Below are 18860 nucleotides of genomic sequence, written 5' to 3' on the forward strand. Positions count from 1 at the left end.
AACTTTATTCATCTCACCTGCCCAACCAAACATCTCATCATGCACCTCGATTCCAACCTATCACTGATGGTCTCCTCCTCCAATCATCAAGCGTCGCAGCCTTGATGAGCTCCAGCTGTTCATCAGCTTCAACCTTCCTCCACCATTCCTCCACCTTCAGCTCGTGGTTTCTTCAATGTCCATTATGTCTTCACCATCCTCTCCACCACCAGTGTCCAGGTCCAATGGGGGGAAGACGTCTCTAATCTACATACACATTTATCTATCTGCTTTATGAATATATATATTAGGTAAGCAGCCTATGCTGCACAGCCTTACCTCTTATTCCCTAATCTTTCTTTTACCAGTTTTTACAGTTTTTTCTTCCTGACCTAAAAGATCCCCAGAGTCTTGGGATTTATTTGGACATTAGGATAAGTTGTGTGCTTTCTATCTCACTAAGAATGAAAGTGAAAGTGCCTCAGTTCTTTTATAGCCCTTGGTTCAAGACAAACACAGTCACTTCATGCTGCAGCTCCCACTGAACAAACTGCACCAAGAAACCATTTTACCTTGTTTGTTTTTCCGAAGCCACACATTTACAGCAAAGGTAGGAAACGTCCAATACTTTTGGGGGTTTTTATGACTGCAACATTTTGTTTCCTTTATTATTTTTTTAAATTTAATTTTATTATTGATAATATTTATATTGTACGGTATATTGAATAAATCTTTCAGTTTTTTCAAGGAATGAAATACTGTGTTGTAAGAGTGAAAATGGAACATTAAATTATGTTGTATTGATTCAGAGCTCATAAGTTTAATCTATCTCTGCTATCAGTGTGAACGGGCAGATCTATTCTGACTTTAGGATCGACACTGTTTACGCTTCTGGTAACTTTGTTTAAAACAAATCAAACTCTGACCTCCACTTAAACATATCTCCAACATGATTTCCTGTTGGAGATATCCAAGAACTTAAGACTTCTGAGTTTTCTGAGAGTAGTTTTATGTTTCCTCTGCTGCCAAATTATCTGTTCTCAGGTTACTTTTCAAGTGAAAACATTTGAATGCCTCTGAGTCATTTAAATGCTTTCAGTTTACAGAGTTAACGGTTGTGCTTCATCTCTGCAGAAAAGCCGAACTGATCGTACTGCTTGGTTTCTCTTTTTAGACGTCAACATGTACCAGACTTCTGGAGGTGAGCATCAGTGTTGCAGGAACCACACCGATAGATGTCATATTCCAGTTCTGGTTTGAATTTTTATGAATTTTATTTATTTCATAAAGAGGACAATGCATATTAAAAAAGGGATGTTTTTAATTAATTTTTAATTAAAAACATCTAATCAAAAATATAATTAAATGTTAGTAGTAATAGTTACTACTACTAAAAAGTAACTACTAATAAGTAATTACTTATTAGTATTAAGTAATAAGTAATTATTTACTTATTAAGTAATTACTTACTTATTAGTAATTAATCATTACTAATAAGTAATAAGTAACTTATTATTTATCACTTAAAATTCATCTGTTGTATTTTGTAATTTCACTTAGTTAAAGTCCACACCATCACTACTGGGGAGACGTTTGGTGCTGATAAAGAACTGCTGAATAAAGTGAAGAGGAGGGTTCAGCTGACCGTCACACACTGGATGGAAAGCCTCTTCATCATCGTTTTCTGTCCCATCACCTCTCGCGTTGGGTCAGATGTGGAAGCAGCCATGACCAAGGTTCCAGGTACCAGTTTTATAATCCATCGGTTCAGACATTCATCTAATCAAGTAATAAAGTAACAACACTCTTAAGAATGGAAAACCTTCCCTTCACCTTGTTTTCTTCTTCTTTTAGCAGGAGATCAAAATGTCATTCTGGTTCTGATGCACCACACCCGAGATGAGGGCTACTCCACCGCTGGAGTGAGCTGGTGTGACCAATACCGCAACGTCATCCTGGATGTTCATGTTCTCTTCCATGAGACGGTGCCAGGATTGCTGCTGTGTGCTAAAAATACTGAGGCAGTCGATCAAATGATCCATGAATTAGATCAACGGTCTCAGAACCAACAGATCAGGCAGATCATACCCAGGGAGCAAGGTCTAATTAACAGGCTCGATGAATGCTGTTTCCCTTATTGGAAGATTGTAGTCCTATTTGTTCTGGTGGTGTTGTTCATCTTACTTCTTGTCATTTTCTTGGCGTAGTTTGGAGATCAGCAAATTAAAAATAAAGTATGTCCTGATTATTGTATGCTCCAATAATTAAAATGTTTACTCATCAAAATTCATTAGATTATGTACTTTAACAATAAGACAATTGGGAAAAAAGAATTTACTGCATAGTACAATGATTGTGTTGCAACTAATAAACAGAGAGACAAAGACTTGAGTTGAAGAGTGATGAATATGCATGATAACAAAAAGCAAGTCTATTATGGATATAATATATGTGCTTTTTAGTTTTTTACTTAGTTTATTTTCTAGTTGGGCACAAATTGAAAACTGATTTTGAACTTTAAAAAAAGATTTTTTGATGCCTAACCCAGACATTTTCTCTATTACTAGTTTATTCCTAACCTTAACTAAAGCTTATTTCAAACCTTGTAACTAAAGCTAGCCCTTAGCCCTAAACAAGAGGTTCCGCCATATTAGGACTTGGCTTTGGTCCCCATAGAACTCTGGAATGAAATTAGAAAAGGCTGACGGAAATGGCAAAATTCGAAACAATTTCACGAAAGTGTTTTTACACTAGCTTGAGGTGGATTTAGACTTATTTTAAGAGACAATGTGCTAAAAAGATGAAAAGACTTTTTCTGAATAAGTGCTGACATAGCCAACAGTTTATTATTTATTATAGCCGTGCATAATGTCAGAATCTGCATAATGGTTGATTCTCTATATACCATTAGATAGAAACATGCCTAATTCACATTTTCATCTTTATTTCTTTTTTGCAAAATCTTTAAAGCTTCCTCAAAATTCACATAACAGTTGGATGGAAACATAGTTATAGTCTTGTATATAATATGTTCTCACTGTGAAATTGTCTTTTCCCTGCTGAAAATGAATCCTTGTGTGAACATCTAAGTCTGGTCCTCTGTGCTTTAATAAAAATAGCTAATATCATAATATCAGAGTAAGATACAGTCTGGATGATATCCAATAGATATCAGGCAGGAAGAAAAATAAAGCCTGCTAGGGGTGTTAAGGCGAACTAGCATGGCAGCTGATAATAGGGGATGAACGGTTTTCCTATAATGATAAGTTGCTTTTCAACCACTAGTACATTGAGCAGTTCATACACGAGTCTGATTGACAGCGCCAAGACACTCCTTCATGGTGACTTCATGGTAACAGGTTTAGCAAATATGCAATAACATATTTTTGTAAAAGTTACATACTGCAATTTTAATGCCAGTAAAGACGTTTCCATTTGTTCTCTTAAAATAAAATGTAAACAAAATAAATATTTTTTTGTTGGAAACAGCCTTGTTTCTCAAATTAAAGTGTGAATCCTACCGCATCAAATGTGTTTTTTCCTATGCTATCATGTTTTTGTACTCCACTACAGTGAAACATTTAGTACACAATACTGTAACAGAGGTCAGCAGTTATAAAAATTGCAATATGGGTGTTGATAAAGGCTTTTGACTGTTGTCAGCAACAATAAAACACTGTCCTATCTCTTCTTAGTTGTACAAAACTGCACTGCAATCACTCTGTTATCATCCAGTCATCCTTTTAATAACAACTAGTGGGTTTCTTATAAACCAGAGAGCTTCTCAGAACAGAAAGTGAAAGTACAAAAACCTCTCTGGCCTGTTTGTTCTTTTAGCAGACTCAGTTAGTGTTTAACTCCACAGCAGCAGAAACACAGCAGAGGTAGGATTTGAAAAACGTTTTGCTTTGCTGGAAACTTTCCTTCTTCATATGACAGGGCTGATAAGGGAATCTAATTTTTGTTTGAATACTCGTATGTAAAACACTGAATATAAACGATGAATTGAAGACTGACTTCATATCTAGCTTTGTCTTTTTAAGTGAATGTATAATTGTTAGCTTTGCACACTTATCTGAATGATTTTTGAACAGACAAAGAACAGATAAGGCGCAAGATTCCTTATATAATGGCTACTAACATACAGTTAAGCCCGAAATTATTTATACTCCTCATAGATTTAGATATATGGTGTTGGGTTTTAAAAAAACAAACAAAACGGGCAGAAATCATGCATTGCAAACATGTTTACAAAATGAATGATGTAGAAATAAAAATACATTTGTTGTGAAAAACATGTGGGAGGAAATTACAGTTCAGCCTTAGACTGCACTTCGATGGGACAAAGGCTAATCCCTCCATTTCCTGTTGATAGTGAACCTCACTTTGTCCATCACCAACATGTTAATAACTTAATCACTGTCCTCAGACTGCCTCGTCTTGCTACAAGTATGTCACAATAAGATCCTCTGTACCACTTAGTTGCTGCAACATTGGGGTTAATAACACATTTTGTTGGTCATAATGGCCTCCTAGTCCAGGTCAGTATGCAACACAATCATGAGGAAGACTGTATCTTACTTTGTGTTTCTTTCTGTTAGGTAACCAAAACATGAGGAATCCTGTAGGTGAGTGAATATGTCAGCCGACATGAAGTGTGGATTTGTAGTGTCATAACCTTTTTGTTTTCTTCCCCCACCAGCTAAAGTTCAGACAATCACTACAGGGGAAACCTTTGGAGCAGATGTGGATCTGATGAACCAAGTCATCCAAAAGGATACAAGTCGGGATGCACAACACATCATCCTTTTCTGTCCAATCACATCTCGTGTTGGCTCAGATGTGCAGGCAGCCCTGGAAAAAGTCCCATGTAAGGAATCAGAATGTTTACATTTGGTTGTTTCTTTATGGATTAAATTATTACGAGATGGTTTCGTTGTTTATCAGTTCTCAAAAAGTTGCAAGTAAGCGCATCATTTGTTCTAAAAGTCGTACCTGGCTGTTTCACTTACATTCTCTAGCTCAGATTATAACAAAAAAATATTGCCATAACTATGCTGGTGATACACAGCTCTATATTGCAATTTTACCAGAAGATCAGGATCCCATTCAAGAGTGAGCTGCGTGAATGCATAGAACAAATTAATATGTGAATGTACCATAACTTTCTTTAGCAGAACAGAAACAAAACTGAAGTTGTTATCTTTGGACCCAAAAAGGGATGATCTAGAATCAGCACATCTTCAATTATTTACTAGTTAGAAACTAGTGATGGGGTCTGAAATCTGGGTGATGGACTCAGACCAGAACCTTCAGAGCCACATCAAGACAGTAACAAAGTCACAAAGGAGAGTCTTAAGTGTCTTGATTTGAATTCAAAAATACTTCATAGATCCTAAAGATGACAGTTGACTGTAGTGTGGCTGAGTGGTGCAATTTGATTAATAGCAAAAATAAAATTAAGTAAAGCTAAAAGTTGTTATTGGAACTCAGCCTACTCAATTCAATTCTAAAATACTTTATTGATCCCAAAGGGAAATTAAATAATCCACGTAGACTATGAGACTAGGACTTCACTTTACTAATCTTAGGCTAAGGTATTGTATGTATTCCTTAGAGGCACCTTGAGGTACCTAAGAACAAGCCAATAATGAACCTTGCTTTGTTTTCCCACATCAGTCTGTGACCTTATCTTGGATAAGTGGAATACAATGTATAGAAGGATTTCTTATTTTAAATGTGACACAGTCCTGAGTTATTCACATTCAGTGGTGTTTCAGTGTGGAAATTTGAACAATTTGTGAAAATACAGACAAACGCATCTTTCCAAATCCAAAATTCTTTATGGTGATATATTTGTCCTGTTCTTCCAGTAGAATCAAGAAATATTAAATAAGGGATCATTTCTAAGCTCAGAAGGTTAGCCTTGTCCTCCTTTTAGGATGTCCAGTTCTGCCTACATCTCACATTTCTCTCCTATTTTTCAACAGATGGTCGAAGAATCATCCTGGTTTTGATGCACCACACCCGAGATGCTGACTACTCAACGGCTGGGATAAAGTGGTCAGAATGCACTGAAAACGTTGTCCTGGATGTTCACGTTTTCTTCCATGAAAGTGTCCCAGGATTACTGAGCTGTGCACAAAATCACAAGGCAGTGTTGGAAATAAGACATTTTTTAGAAGGACACAAAAAGAATTCAGATCAGAATTGGGCTTTGGTTGGGTATGGCTATTGGCTATTGTGTTGTGTTTTTTCATGGGTATTGTCTGATGACAGGTTTTGGATGAGGCTCTGGAACTGGTTCTGGCATCTAGACAGGCTTTGGGTGAGGCTTGTGATTTGGTTTGGTACTCAGCTTTCTCGTTTGATTTCAGTTTTGCTGTTCTATGTAAGAAAACCAAAAGTTATTAAAGACAGACTTCCTTAATACCATCATTAATTCTACAACTTGTTTGTAAATACGAGTTGTTTAATGTCTCTTACACACAGAGTCATTACAAAATTGTCTATATGAACACAGGCACAGTTATAGGCAGAGACTAGAGAACAGCTCAGCCAGAGTTACTATATTTGTAGTCACAGATACTTATCTTACTTGCTTCATAGGCTCCAAAGGCATTTATTATGACATTACATTGAAATAAAAATATCTTACTCTGCAAAAAAGTATCTTGCAATTGTTAGACTATGTCAAAATAAAGTGTTTATGATTGTGATGCTGGTATAATAAACTGTCTATTTAGTTGCTTTTTACTGAAGGTCAACTAGACCCTTTGAATGAATGAATTCTCGTGACTCTTCTTAATGCATGTTGTAACCTCGAATTAGACCTCTGCCTATAACTATTGCAACATGATATTTGGGAACTGTTTACTCTGAAAAATGATCAATAAAGTTTGAAAGAACAATAGAATATTATCAGCCTTGGTGTGATAATGTCATAGACATAATGCGGGTTTATGTTTAGCTCTTTTGTGTGCTGCAGTACTCAGTCAGTGCAAAGAGATCTAATGAAAATGATGGAATGACGCGTGAATAAGAGAAAACATCAAAACTTGATTAAATTCACCCAAAAAATTGAGAGAAATTGTGTTGAGGAACCAAACTTGAATTTTTAGCTATAATCTGAAAAGTTAGCCCATCACCAAGATAACACCATATTCACAGGTAAATATGGAGGTAATAGCATCATCTCTAGGGTTTGTTTTCTTCAGATGGAACTAAATCTGTTGTCAAAGTGGATAAAATCAGAAGTAGTTCTAAATGTCTATCAATTTTGACCTTAAAATTTAAGTGGCAAATTGGAATAGAATAAAAATAATCTTTATTATGCTTTAATTTAGAAATTTAGGTAAAGGGAGCAAAATGACAGGAAAGTCAAACATTACAGGTTCACGCAAAAGTAAAAGTATAAAAACAAAAATAACGTGATCATAAAGTCAGATTTACAAAATAAGAAAAGAATACTGTGCAGTTCTTAATTATTTTATACTCAGATTCAAAGACTTGTACATAGGATAATATGGTGGCCCTGAAGTTCAAACCATGTCAACAAATCACTAAACCAACTACAAACTGAAAAATTTTACAACATAATCAAAGACACAATAACATTAACTAAGCACAATTAAAATAATAACAATAAACACTCAGCATTACTAATCACAAGTACAAATTAAGAAAACAGAATCCATATGTTTGTTGTTAATACCACATCATGTAAGACTTTGTATGTTAAGATTATTGCAGTACAAAACTATGTCTTAGGGCTGCACAGTGGCGCAGTTGGTAGCACTGTTGCCTTGCAGCAAGAAGGTCCTGGCCTGGGTTCGATTCCCGGGCTGGGGTCTTTCTGCATGGAGTTTGCATGTTCTCCCTGTGCATGCGTGGGTTCTCTCCGGGTACTCCGGCTTCCTCCCACAGTCCAAAAACATGACTGTCAGGTTAATTGGTCTCTCTAAATTCTCCCTAGGTGTGAGTGTGTGGGTGTGCACTGGCAACCCTCCCGACCCCATTAGGGACAAGGGTGAACAGAAGATGGATGGAACTATGTCTTTTGCATTCCTTGTTTATGTGTGTGCTTTTGTACTTCTTTCATGTTCAAAATGAATAAATAAATTAACAACATAATACATAATTAATGTTTAGTCTGTTTATCAGTAAACCCTAAGAGGTTTTTGATTGGGGTTCTTATAAATCATGAGACTAGAAGCCCATTTCTGGCACTGTTTAAAAAAATGCATTGTCATAATAATGACTCATTATTATGAGACAGTCTTAAAGTATGATACAAAGATATAGTATCTCATAATTATAACAATAATATAATAATAATTTTATACTATATTATTATTATATCACACATACTATCTCATAATTATGAGTTAGCTAAGTCAAAACTATGAGATACAATTTTTATAAAACGGTGGGGCTTCCATACTTATCTGAAATGAAAGTGAAAGTCATTCGTGCAAACTGCGTGTCACTCCCAGCAGCAGTACAGCAAAACCAGCAGCACAGCAAAGGTAAGAATCAAGCTTTTTAACTATTTGGTTGTTGTTAGTGAACATTAGGTGATGTATAGTAACGAAAACAGCTTCAACTAATAAAGGGGACTTCTGGTCTTGATACTTCTGACATTCTTTTCCTGTGTAAATACGTAACAAGAAGACACAAGGCGCTTTGCGGTTATTGTTAAGGGAAAAGGAACGACAGCAGCGTAAACATGTGACCACTTTTGCTAGAGTCCCGTTAGAGTCGCGTTAGCGTCTCTCGCGGTCTTTAGGGCGCAGTTAATGGGTTTGTCGGGGCGTGTGTGTGTGTGCGTGTGTGTGTGTGTGTCTGTAATGGAGAGTAGAGAGGAGCGGGAGGTGGGCGTTGTTTTTCACAGCTCTGGCATGAAAGCTGTCACTGCGTCAGATGTTCTGATGTTTATGTACCTGTTCTTTTCTGGACCGCAGCTACACAAACAGTTCGTCAATCCAGGTCCGGTAACCTAGATGTTTTTAGTAAACAAAACGATTTTTATGCCTATAGAGATAGCTTAATAAATTATAAAATCTTTAAAAAACTTAAATTATTTCGAGAAATCATTTCGGGGTAGAGCGTGTGGGCGCTATCACTGACTCGAGTGATTACCCGTCCGCATATCTTGCTTCTGTCTCACAACCCGCTTTCTTTTCTTACCACTCTCAAACAAAGGCCAAAAGAAACAAAAAAACTTAAATAAATCATTTCAAAAACTGAAACTTATATAAACGTATATCTCACACACACACAATAAATTTCAAATGTATATTTGTGCGCATTTTGATGATTATTGATGATGATGATTATTCAAATTATAATCGTCTTTCTAATAATGATTATGGTTTATTGTAGACAATATTCTAATTGTCTACCAGACAAGTAGAATATTTCATGGAACCAATATAAAAGGCATCTTAAACGCAGAAAGAATATTATGACCTAATAATTGGAAAAATTCATGAACTGAGAAATTGGTAGGCACTCTCCAAATGAAGGCTAAGCCACTATAGTCCATTGTGAAAGAAGCATTGATATGCTTGCTAATTCAAGTACATCGATGGAAAGTTGAATGGAAGGAAAATCTGAAGAAAATAAAAACTGAACTTGGGACCTGTCCGCAATGCCATCAGTAAGCATAATAGATTTATGACCAAGGTCTGCTTGTTTGGCAAGTAGACTTATTTGATCTGGACCCTATGAAAATAGAGAATTTGTAAAGTATTATGTTTTGATAATTTTCTAATTTATTGAAAAACCTATTTAAAAAAATAACAACTGATGAATGGTTGAATCTTTGTGTTTGTTTCTGAAGGAGCCAGAAGATGCCCTGTCTTTCAGGTGAGTCATCATCTCAGGTCATGCAAATAAGGAACATGCTCTGATTTTCTCTGCTCTCTTCACGTTTCTCTCTGCTTTACAATTTGCTAAACAGCACCAGTTAAAGTCGAGACAATCACCACCGGGGTGACTCATGGCGCCGATGTAGAGCTGATGGACCAAGTGAGAAGTAGTGTTAGGCTGGAGGGCACAAACCAGGATGGAGAGTGCACCATTGTTTTCTGCCCCATCATCTCCCGTGTTGGTTCAGATGTGGAGGCAGCCATGCAAAACATGCCAAGTAAGTAATCAGGTAACATTTTTCCTTTTGGTTTGCTGAAAAACTAAATTATAAATTAGACAAAGCTACTCTTAGTCAATGCAAAAAAAGCACATTTTAAATGCTGATTTAATTTATAAAGGGGGAAAAGGCCAAACTAGTCTGAACCCATAAGGAAAAAGTATGTACCTTTTTGATGTAAAATCACAAATTAACCAAAATTTCTTTACAGTGGAGTTCAGTTTTACTCATCACGCCTGGCCTGTTGCATTAAGAAATCACATGAGCATATAAGTAAGCTAATAGATCTCAGTAGATCAATCGATCTAAATAAATTGAAGAACAGATGAGAAACAAAATCACTGACATCCTTCCATCTGGAAAGGAGTCTAAGGTTGGGGTGAGACAGAGACTTAACCTTAAGGTCAAATATTGACTTAAACATAAATAATTTTGACTAATTGAAGCTATTCATCTTCCTTCTTAGGTGATTATTCAGTAAAAAAATATTTATATTCACATAAGACATTCTTATATTTATTTGAGCAGAGTGATTATCCAAACCTCATGGTAGAAAATGTTTTTGTATTTTGAAAAAAAAATCACAAATGTTTCTTTTCCGCCAAGTTAATCTAACAAATTGTAGCAATACTTACAATAAAGACACCAGTGTGACATCAAATCACTTTTATTAGCAATGAATGTCTATAAGATTACAGATCAAACCATAGAAAATTACTCTACAGATTTTCTCAAAAGAGACACTGAAATCAGAAGTACTACAGTTCTCCAATTTCCTACAGTTGGTATCAAAGCTATGACAATTTGCACTGTCAGAATTATCACTGTCCTCTTCAGAAGCTGTAACCACAACAGCAGACACTAATTTATTGTATCTATAAAATACTTACCATGGTTAAAGCACAATTTAGCAAACATAGCTGAAATGGTTTTGTGAACATTTCAGCTAAGTAAAGGAAAGTCAAAGGAAATCTGTTGTTTTACATCACTGTAAAACATTTGAAGGTGGCATAACTTGAAAATGAAAGTTCACTTGCTGCGTTGAAAATTAAAATAGATTTCATTGGAAAACTGTTTTTGATTTAAGTCAGAAATTAAAGTTCAAGTTGATAGATAATTTAAAACAGTTATTCCACATCATAAATGCAAGAAAACTGCCTTCACCTAGTTACACGTTTGGATTATTTTCACTTGGATTGTTGAATTATTTTAAGTTCTTGGATTTTTAATTCTTGGTTCAATTTACATGAACAAAATAATTGATCTGATAATGGATTTTATTAAACACTATGCTGAATTTTGCTGGGTAACATTTATTTTGAAAAGAGATGAAGTAATGTTAAAACACATTATCTTCACACATTGCAAACTGACAGTTCCATTAAAGTCAATATTTGCTTTCATAACACATAAAAAACAAATCAATGTATCACACTTCCATCTCATCCATGTTGCAACCCAGGACACAAACAGGATGCCCCTAAGCATCCTGGGAAATATAAATAGTCCACTCCCAGTAACTGCTGCAATATAACCAAACATGGTTTAGGCCAAATGTGCCTAAACCATAATTAGGCACATATTGAATGAAGGTGAATTGTATTCCTAAAATGTGCCTAACTTGTGTGTGCCAATTTTAAACTTGTTGGACTTGTTCAACAAGTTTTGAAAAAGTCCAACAAGTTTTCTGTTGATAAAAAGATGTTTGAGGTTAAATTTTTACATTTTTGTATCTGTGGTAGCAATCTGTTAGACATTTGTAGTGTTAAATATTTGGACTGAAACATCATGGTGTGTAGATACAGACTGAACTAGTCATATTTTTTTCTGCTTTTGTACAGTCCATAAAAAAGTCATCCTGGTACTGATGCACCACACCCGAGATCCAGACTACTCCACTGCTGGGAGGAGCTGGTCAGAGGTCTATCCGAACGTCGACTTAGAAGTTCATGTCCTCTTCCATGAAAGTGTGTCAGGGTTACTAACCTGTTCTAAAAACGCAGATGCAGTCTATCAAATGCAAACGTATTTTCAACCAAGTGGAACTAACCCTCTGCTTAGGTATGTGATCCTTGGATTTCTGATTCTTTTTGTAGTTGTGTTGTTTTCACTGTTGGTGTATTTTTTGGAGGTAAGAGAAAAATCAGCAAACGGAACCAAATAAATCAGAAAGTAATATTGTTCAGGATTAATGTCTGAGTTCCTGTTTGTACAAATGGAAACATGTACGGAACAAGAAGGTTTGGGGTTCAAATCCTAGAGTTAGCATGTTTTTCTCCAGGTACCAAGACTTTCTTCTAAAGTCCAAAAAATCATGAATGTTCCATTAAACTGTGTTCATGTAATTTGTTCAGTCATTTATTAATTTTTCTGGTTTAAATGTGCAAACAAAGTTAAATTTAAATCCCCAATGTCTTTAATCTATACAGGCTTTTCTCACTGATCTGTATGGGTGTGTTGGATTGTGTTGATGTTTTTTTGTGAAGGGCCTTCAGACACGTGTTGTGTATAAAAAATGGAAATGAGTTAAAATAGACAGAACTGCAACGGATTTTAAGACATGTAACAAACATCCACTTATAAATGTTTTGACTGTTCAATAATAGAATTGTATTAATAAGTAGTCTAATATCTTCTGGTTTTCAATTATTGCTTTGGTGGCTATGTTGCTGTTTTGATGCGATGCATGTAGCTGTAGGTGTTTCAACATCAGTATATTCTCAGCTTTTGTCTACTCTGAATGAAGGTAAATTGTACTCCGTTTCCTAGTTAAATAAAGGTGTAAATAATTAAATACATTTCTTTCCTTTTTTACAAAAATTTCATCATTGTGGAAAATATTGGATATTTCGAACTGAAATTTTCTTGTTTTTCCAGAAAGATTCTGAGATTAATCTCAAAATGTCTGTTTTTTTCTCATCTACTGTGGCTTTTATATGCCGTCATCATTTTTAATAGAGATAATTATAAGGTCTGTAACTAATTGCATTTTAATGAAAAACGATATACTGATAAGCATCATTTTCTATTCAGAAACTCTTTCTGTTATTAATTATTTAATAAATAGATATTTAGACTCAACAACAATGCTATATATTGTTCTAATATGTTACTTAGGTTATTGCTAAAGTACCATTCATCTTTTAAGTGCATCAAGAACAACTGACCATTCATGTAACTTATTTGAAAAAAATACTTCTTTAGAAATATGGGCGCTGATATCAGTGTTGTGGACGTCGGTGCTCATGTTCAACACTGAGATGCTCTTTCAGACTTGAATAGCTTCATGGACAGTCCAACTCCTCTTAGCACAACTTCAATACAACAGTAGTCTTTTCCTGCGTTACTTGAAGATAAGCGGCTTTGTTGTCCACGCTTGTTACTTCCTCAGACTCCAACTCATCTCAGCTCTCTGTCCGTGAAGTCATGTCCCAAATCAATCATCCGTCTCACCGCTCTCAGGATCAAAGTATCAACATCTGAACATGTTTGGATTTCGTGACTATAGTTCTTCACAGGAAGGATGTGGCTTTCTGGAATCCCCAAGCTTGCATGTAACTCAGAAATCTACAGAAAAAAATCAAACATTTGTTTTCTTTTTGAGTCAGTTGTTAAAAGTGATTGAGTTTCTTAAAAGTCCAACTGAAACTTACTTTTTTCTTTAAATTCTTGCTCCTGTAGACATTTCTTAAATTAATCTTGGTATCATTACACGCCTCGTCAATGTTTGTGAGAACAGCCAGTTGAGGAACACCTATGGATACAGAAATGCATCTGTTATGAGAAGAGTGACATTTATATTAAAGCTGAGGAAAAAAATATTGCCAGTAATTCAAGTCAAACTCACATCCAGAATCATTATGACAGTGTGAGATTTTTTATGTCATTATTTCAGCCTGTGGCTCAAGAAGCAAGATGTAGTGAATGCCTTCAACTCATCTACATTGTTGATTATGGTGTCACTAATATTCCTCTTGGCAACAATCTATAGATCACACAAGGAGTTTAGATGAAAACAACTGATAGCCATAATATATGGCTATCAATGTGTCCAGTCGGTGGCGCTGTAACACGGCCACAGAACGACACAAAAATGCAGAACCCACCATATTCGTGAGAGTGAGGCGAATGTGGCACAAACAGAGAGAGATGGAGCTACAAGACATGGCTGGCATGAAACTTTTAAAACTCTGGAGACCTGGTTTCAAAAATGACAATTTCTGGTCTCCAAAGACACCAAATCCATGTGGTCGAACAGAATAATCCTAAAAAAAAAAACCTCTGGCAGATGCACCTAAAATGGTCTATATGTGGGTTATTCTATATACTGTAAATCTGTTTGGTATCAGCTTCACTTTTGCACTGAATTACTGAAATGAATCCCACTTTCCATGATAATCCAAGTTAAGTTTAATATGGATCAATTTAGACATTTCTTTTCCAGCAAGGTTCTTTTTTCTTGAATTATTAAAAAATAAACATACTTCTGTTTTTGTTTTTTAATTAATACTCTTCTCCAGGTTATGGTTGGTTTCTTACCCAATTTCTGGGCAGTGTCTCCGATGTCCCTCAGTTTCTGTAAAATGGAGGACTTAATTTCTGGTGCATTCGCATTATGAACACAAACCATAACATGGACTCTGTCATTTAGAGATGGGGATGAGTTGTAGCCGGGATCCCAATTAGACAGTGGAGCCAGCGGATTAAACTGTAAAATGTGAAATAATGGTCATTTATGAATCTAAGGATTTGACAGATAAATTAAGCTTTTACTGTTTTGCTGACAATGTTACTAGAAGTTGGAAGGAATAGGAATTTTTAGCTAAATATACCTTGTAGCCCTCCTTTACGTGCCCCATCATAGCCAGCTTGATGTCGTGAGTGTGGATTCCTCTTCCATGTCCTTCCTCCAGGCCCATGGTGTCATTCAACACAAGGCAGTGATAGTTTCCTTTGCCTCCTTTTCGGATTCTATGAGTTAAATACTAACAGACAATATGTCAGAAAACCATCAAGACAAAAAAAACAGCAAAAGAAAACCACCAATGTACTAAATGAACTACTGACGTTTCTCCCTCGCTCCTTAGTTCAAGCATTATTTTCTGGGACAAATAAATGATCAAAAATCTTGTGTTATCAGACATAATGTAAAATTTATATCAACCAGTTTAGGGCAGGTTCCTCTGAACATTTTTAGAAGCTTCCAGCTTATTGGAGATGGTTCTAAAATATGTGCTTACTTTAATTATAGGTTTTAATGTTTGAAACTATGTCTGAAACCGTTTCTGTGTTGCCCCCCGGACAAACTTATTCATGTGATTTTAACTGTTTTTCATATTTAATCTAAACACTGCAACTGTGAAATTGAGGTTTTTGGGACATTAGCAGAACATTAACAAATGATGGTTTCCTATTTAATTAAACAATTACATTTTTGAACGACATAATCCTTTCCTTTTAGCTTAGGGGAAAGGGTCAGAGGTCAATATTTGGTGAAATAATCCTTTTAATTACTCTTTCCCTTTGCAGCTGGGTTCCTCTGAAAGGTATCTTTCGACCGCTAAAATCTGATGCCACTCCATTTTTAAAAAAGGAAGCTCCTGTCTTCTTCAGTGGTTCTCAGTGCAGCGCCCCCACAGGCGAGGAGGTTTGTAAAGAGTCGGTATCATTTGACACAGAGCAGTGTGAACGTGAACCGCACCAGCTAAAAATGTAACAAATGTCGCAATTTCGTCCAAGACTACTGGAGTATCAGGTATGAAAACACTCTCTCCTCCTTCTGAATTTTGTCTTTGTCAATGTCACCTGCTGGCCATAATAGGCATTACTTCATGTAAATAAAGGCAGTCAATCATAGTAATGTGTTTTTCTTTAATTGGAAAACAATATCTGTTGAAAATATCCAGACAAATGTAGCCTGACCTTTAGTCTCTTTCACTTGTGAAACTTCGCAGATGAAGCTTATTGGACCATCGACATATTCATCCTCTCTCTCCCTCAACTGTGTTTCAACCAGCATTCACATATTGTTGAATGTTTACATGTACAGCACCTTACCTTTTAAAACCATAAAATATCTAAGTGATACAAGACGGTATCTATTTCGTGTCTTAAAACAAAGAAAAATAAATATTCACCTTCTTGGAAAAACTTTGGCCGGAACTGTTAGCAGCATTGGCCAGAGCTTCACAGGTCACTCTCCTTCGCAAAGCATTACTGACAGAGGTGATGAAGCTGGACTTCCCGGCACCGACCGGTCCATACAGCAGAACTCTGATGTGTCTGACTCCATTTCCTGGTCGAAAATTGTCCACATGATGCAGATGTATCTCATGTTCTCTGCTAAAATGAGGAAATAAAAGGCAAATAGGACAGAAGTTTAACTGGACATAATTAGTTTACAGTACATTAAATGCACTGTTTTAATGTGAATTATATAGAATATTATTTCTACATTTCCTAAGTCTAAATAACTTAATTACAGATGAAGATAATTGTTTGCTAGACGTCAAAATAAGGCGAGAAAACCATTAATGGCATGAAAACACATTCACTCACCCCCAGGAAACGTGCATCCAAGGATTGTCAAAAACTGTAAAAGAGAGATTTAGAGTAATTTATTTTCTTAAAAGTCAATCTGCTAAAAGTGCATTGATCAAATAAAAACAAGATTAAAAATAAGAACGGTGAGTAAAGAGTCTAAGAGGTAAATCACAATGCTCAATTTTATTTTCAGGGAAAGCATACATTTGCGTCAGGAAGTTAAACAATTCCAACATGCTGGGAAGACAGGAGTTATTGACACAGATTTCTAATACTTACAGAAAAAATATGACGTGCTTTACAAAAGTATGAAAGTTTAAAAAAAAAAAAGTAAAGTTTGCTAAGCTACATTATAGCAGAAAACATTTGACTGCCACTTTGTTAGGTTTCATCTTGTTAGTACTGAGTTGGACTCCCTTCTTCCTTCTCTGTGTGTCATGAACCTTCATCAGGTATTTTAGTCCATATTGACATGAGAGCATCACACAGTTACTGCAGATTTGAAGGTTTCATCATAAATCTCACCTTCTGTCACATCCCAAATGTCCTCTAGACTAAAAGCTACTAAGATCCCTAAAGTTTGTCCAGGAATTTCTCTTCCTATCCTTACATTTACTTTGTTTTGCTTCTGTTGCTTCATATGTTCAACATTTTGGATATTTAGTGTCATTTTGCATAATTTAACAATCTTTGAAATCAACAATTGCCAACAATTGTTTTTTTCCTCTTTTTATACCATCCTATGTAAAGGTGAAAAGATCAGCAGTTCCTGAAATTCCAGGAAATCTAGCAGGAGTAACCATGGTACTATCAGACTCACTTAGAATAGAATAGAATTACTTTATTCATCCCAGCAGGGAAATTATTTCGCAGTTACAGCAGCATAGAGACAAGACACACAACAACCACAACTGAGTAGCAATTGTAGACAAAATAAAAATAAAATAAAATATAACATGCTGTCAATATAAAAAGCAACTTAGAGCAGACCTTGCACTTCATCACCCTCTTTCCCACTTTGATGCCCATATTAAACTCTAGGAAGTCAGCTTTCATTGTGAGTTCCTGCTATCTGACTGGTGGATTTGCTCTCTGTGGAAACACAATTGCAAGAGTGTACCTAATAAAGTGGCCGATGCGCGTACCTCTCATGCATGTGATTTGATAGTATTTACTTACGTGGTATTGAAGCTTGTCCTCTCATAGGATGATGAAAATGATGTCTACTCTGATGAAGGACAGAAAAATAATAAAGCATTGTTTAACTTCCAATCCAACATTATGTCTTTTTTATTTTACAACAGATCTGGATTTATATCCAGAGATGATAACTTAATCAGTTCAAGACTATTTTTATTTTTATAACATGAAGTTTAGGAAGTCAAAGAAACCAAGATTGAACAAAAATAAGAGCTTGACATGAAAAAACGTTTATTTCAGCTCTTATTTCTTCTTGTTCCGGTTTAACTGGAGACCTTAAAACAGAAAGTGAAGCTTATTCTGTCACGTTTTCGGATTTGGGAGAAATATTCTTGAAAATGAGGCAAAAGCATATTCTGGATAGACATTATCAGGTTGAATCTTATTCCAAAATTTAGTAAAAGTATAAAATATTTATTCCGGATGTGTGTGTGAAAAGTACAGGTCGTAAATACACTTAACGGTACGGGTTCGGTTAGTGAAAGCAGCTTCCGCATTAACACCATCAGGTCCGAACGACGGATTCAGAACAGGATGTGTTTCTGTGTTCTGGAATGATTTTATTTTTTAAATAAAGAAGACACGTCTTTCCTACCTTTGTCCTTAAACGCCTCTTCTTTTCTATCTTCTTCTTCTTCTTCTTCTTCTTCTTCTTTTTCTTCTTTTCTATTATGGCGGATCACAAGCAACTTTAAGGTGCATACCGCCACCTGCTGTACATGAGTGTGTAGCAGCATTACTTCACATCTATTAAATTCTATTTTTTAATTTTGTATTCTTAAGATAAATAAACAATGCTTTCCTTAATTTGTGAATATCTGTTATGTTTCCTTCATTTCCTAATATACCTTTAAGATTCCATTCATGCCCCATATTTCTAACTATTCTCTTTAATTCTTCCCTTTCGAGTTCATATGACTTACAGTTCATCAATATGTGTTCTACATTTTCTTTCTCTCCACATCTCTCACATTTATCATTATTTTTC

General features: G+C 35.6%; 1 protein-coding gene and 1 long non-coding RNA gene across 2 annotated transcripts; one reads left to right on the forward strand and one right to left on the reverse strand.

Annotated features, from left to right (window-relative positions):
• Positions 1-3804: 3804 nt before the first annotated feature.
• Positions 3805-7168, forward strand: LOC111609378. The gene is made up of 4 exons (XR_002753099.1): positions 3805-3863; positions 4581-4607; positions 4682-4849; positions 5970-7168. It is a non-coding gene; the product is annotated as an uncharacterized LOC111609378 (long non-coding RNA).
• A 3612-nt stretch (positions 7169-10780) lies between these two features.
• LOC102231653 (interferon-induced protein 44-like) lies at positions 10781-18530 on the reverse strand. Its single transcript, XM_014475334.2, has 8 exons — positions 18468-18530; positions 17852-17900; positions 16688-16721; positions 16267-16471; positions 14962-15114; positions 14669-14837; positions 13783-13883; positions 10781-13696 (listed from the first exon to the last, which is right to left on the reverse strand). Exons 2-8 carry the CDS (start codon positions 17874-17876, stop codon positions 13529-13531), a joined length of 855 nt encoding a protein of 284 aa, XP_014330820.2. The 5' UTR covers positions 17877-17900; positions 18468-18530; the 3' UTR covers positions 10781-13528.
• Between the last annotated feature and the right edge of the window lie 330 nt (positions 18531-18860).

The sequence above is a fragment of the Xiphophorus maculatus genome, chromosome 7 (assembly GCF_002775205.1).
Source record: "Xiphophorus maculatus strain JP 163 A chromosome 7, X_maculatus-5.0-male, whole genome shotgun sequence".
In the NCBI taxonomy this organism is placed as follows: domain Eukaryota; kingdom Metazoa; phylum Chordata; class Actinopteri; order Cyprinodontiformes; family Poeciliidae; genus Xiphophorus; species Xiphophorus maculatus.

Bases quoted from the DNA above. Each gene is read 5' to 3' on its own strand.
- LOC102231653 (XM_014475334.2), bottom strand. From the start codon at position 17,876: ATGAGAGGACAAGCTTCAATACCAC. The intron at 16,722-17,851 runs GTAAGTAAATAC...TCTCTTTTACAG, and splicing joins AGGACAAGCTTCAATACCAC to TTTTTGACAATCCTTGGATG. The intron at 13,697-13,782 runs GTAAGTTTCAGT...TTTTTTCTGTAG, and splicing joins GCAAGAATTTAAAGAAAAAA to ATTTCTGAGTTACATGCAAG.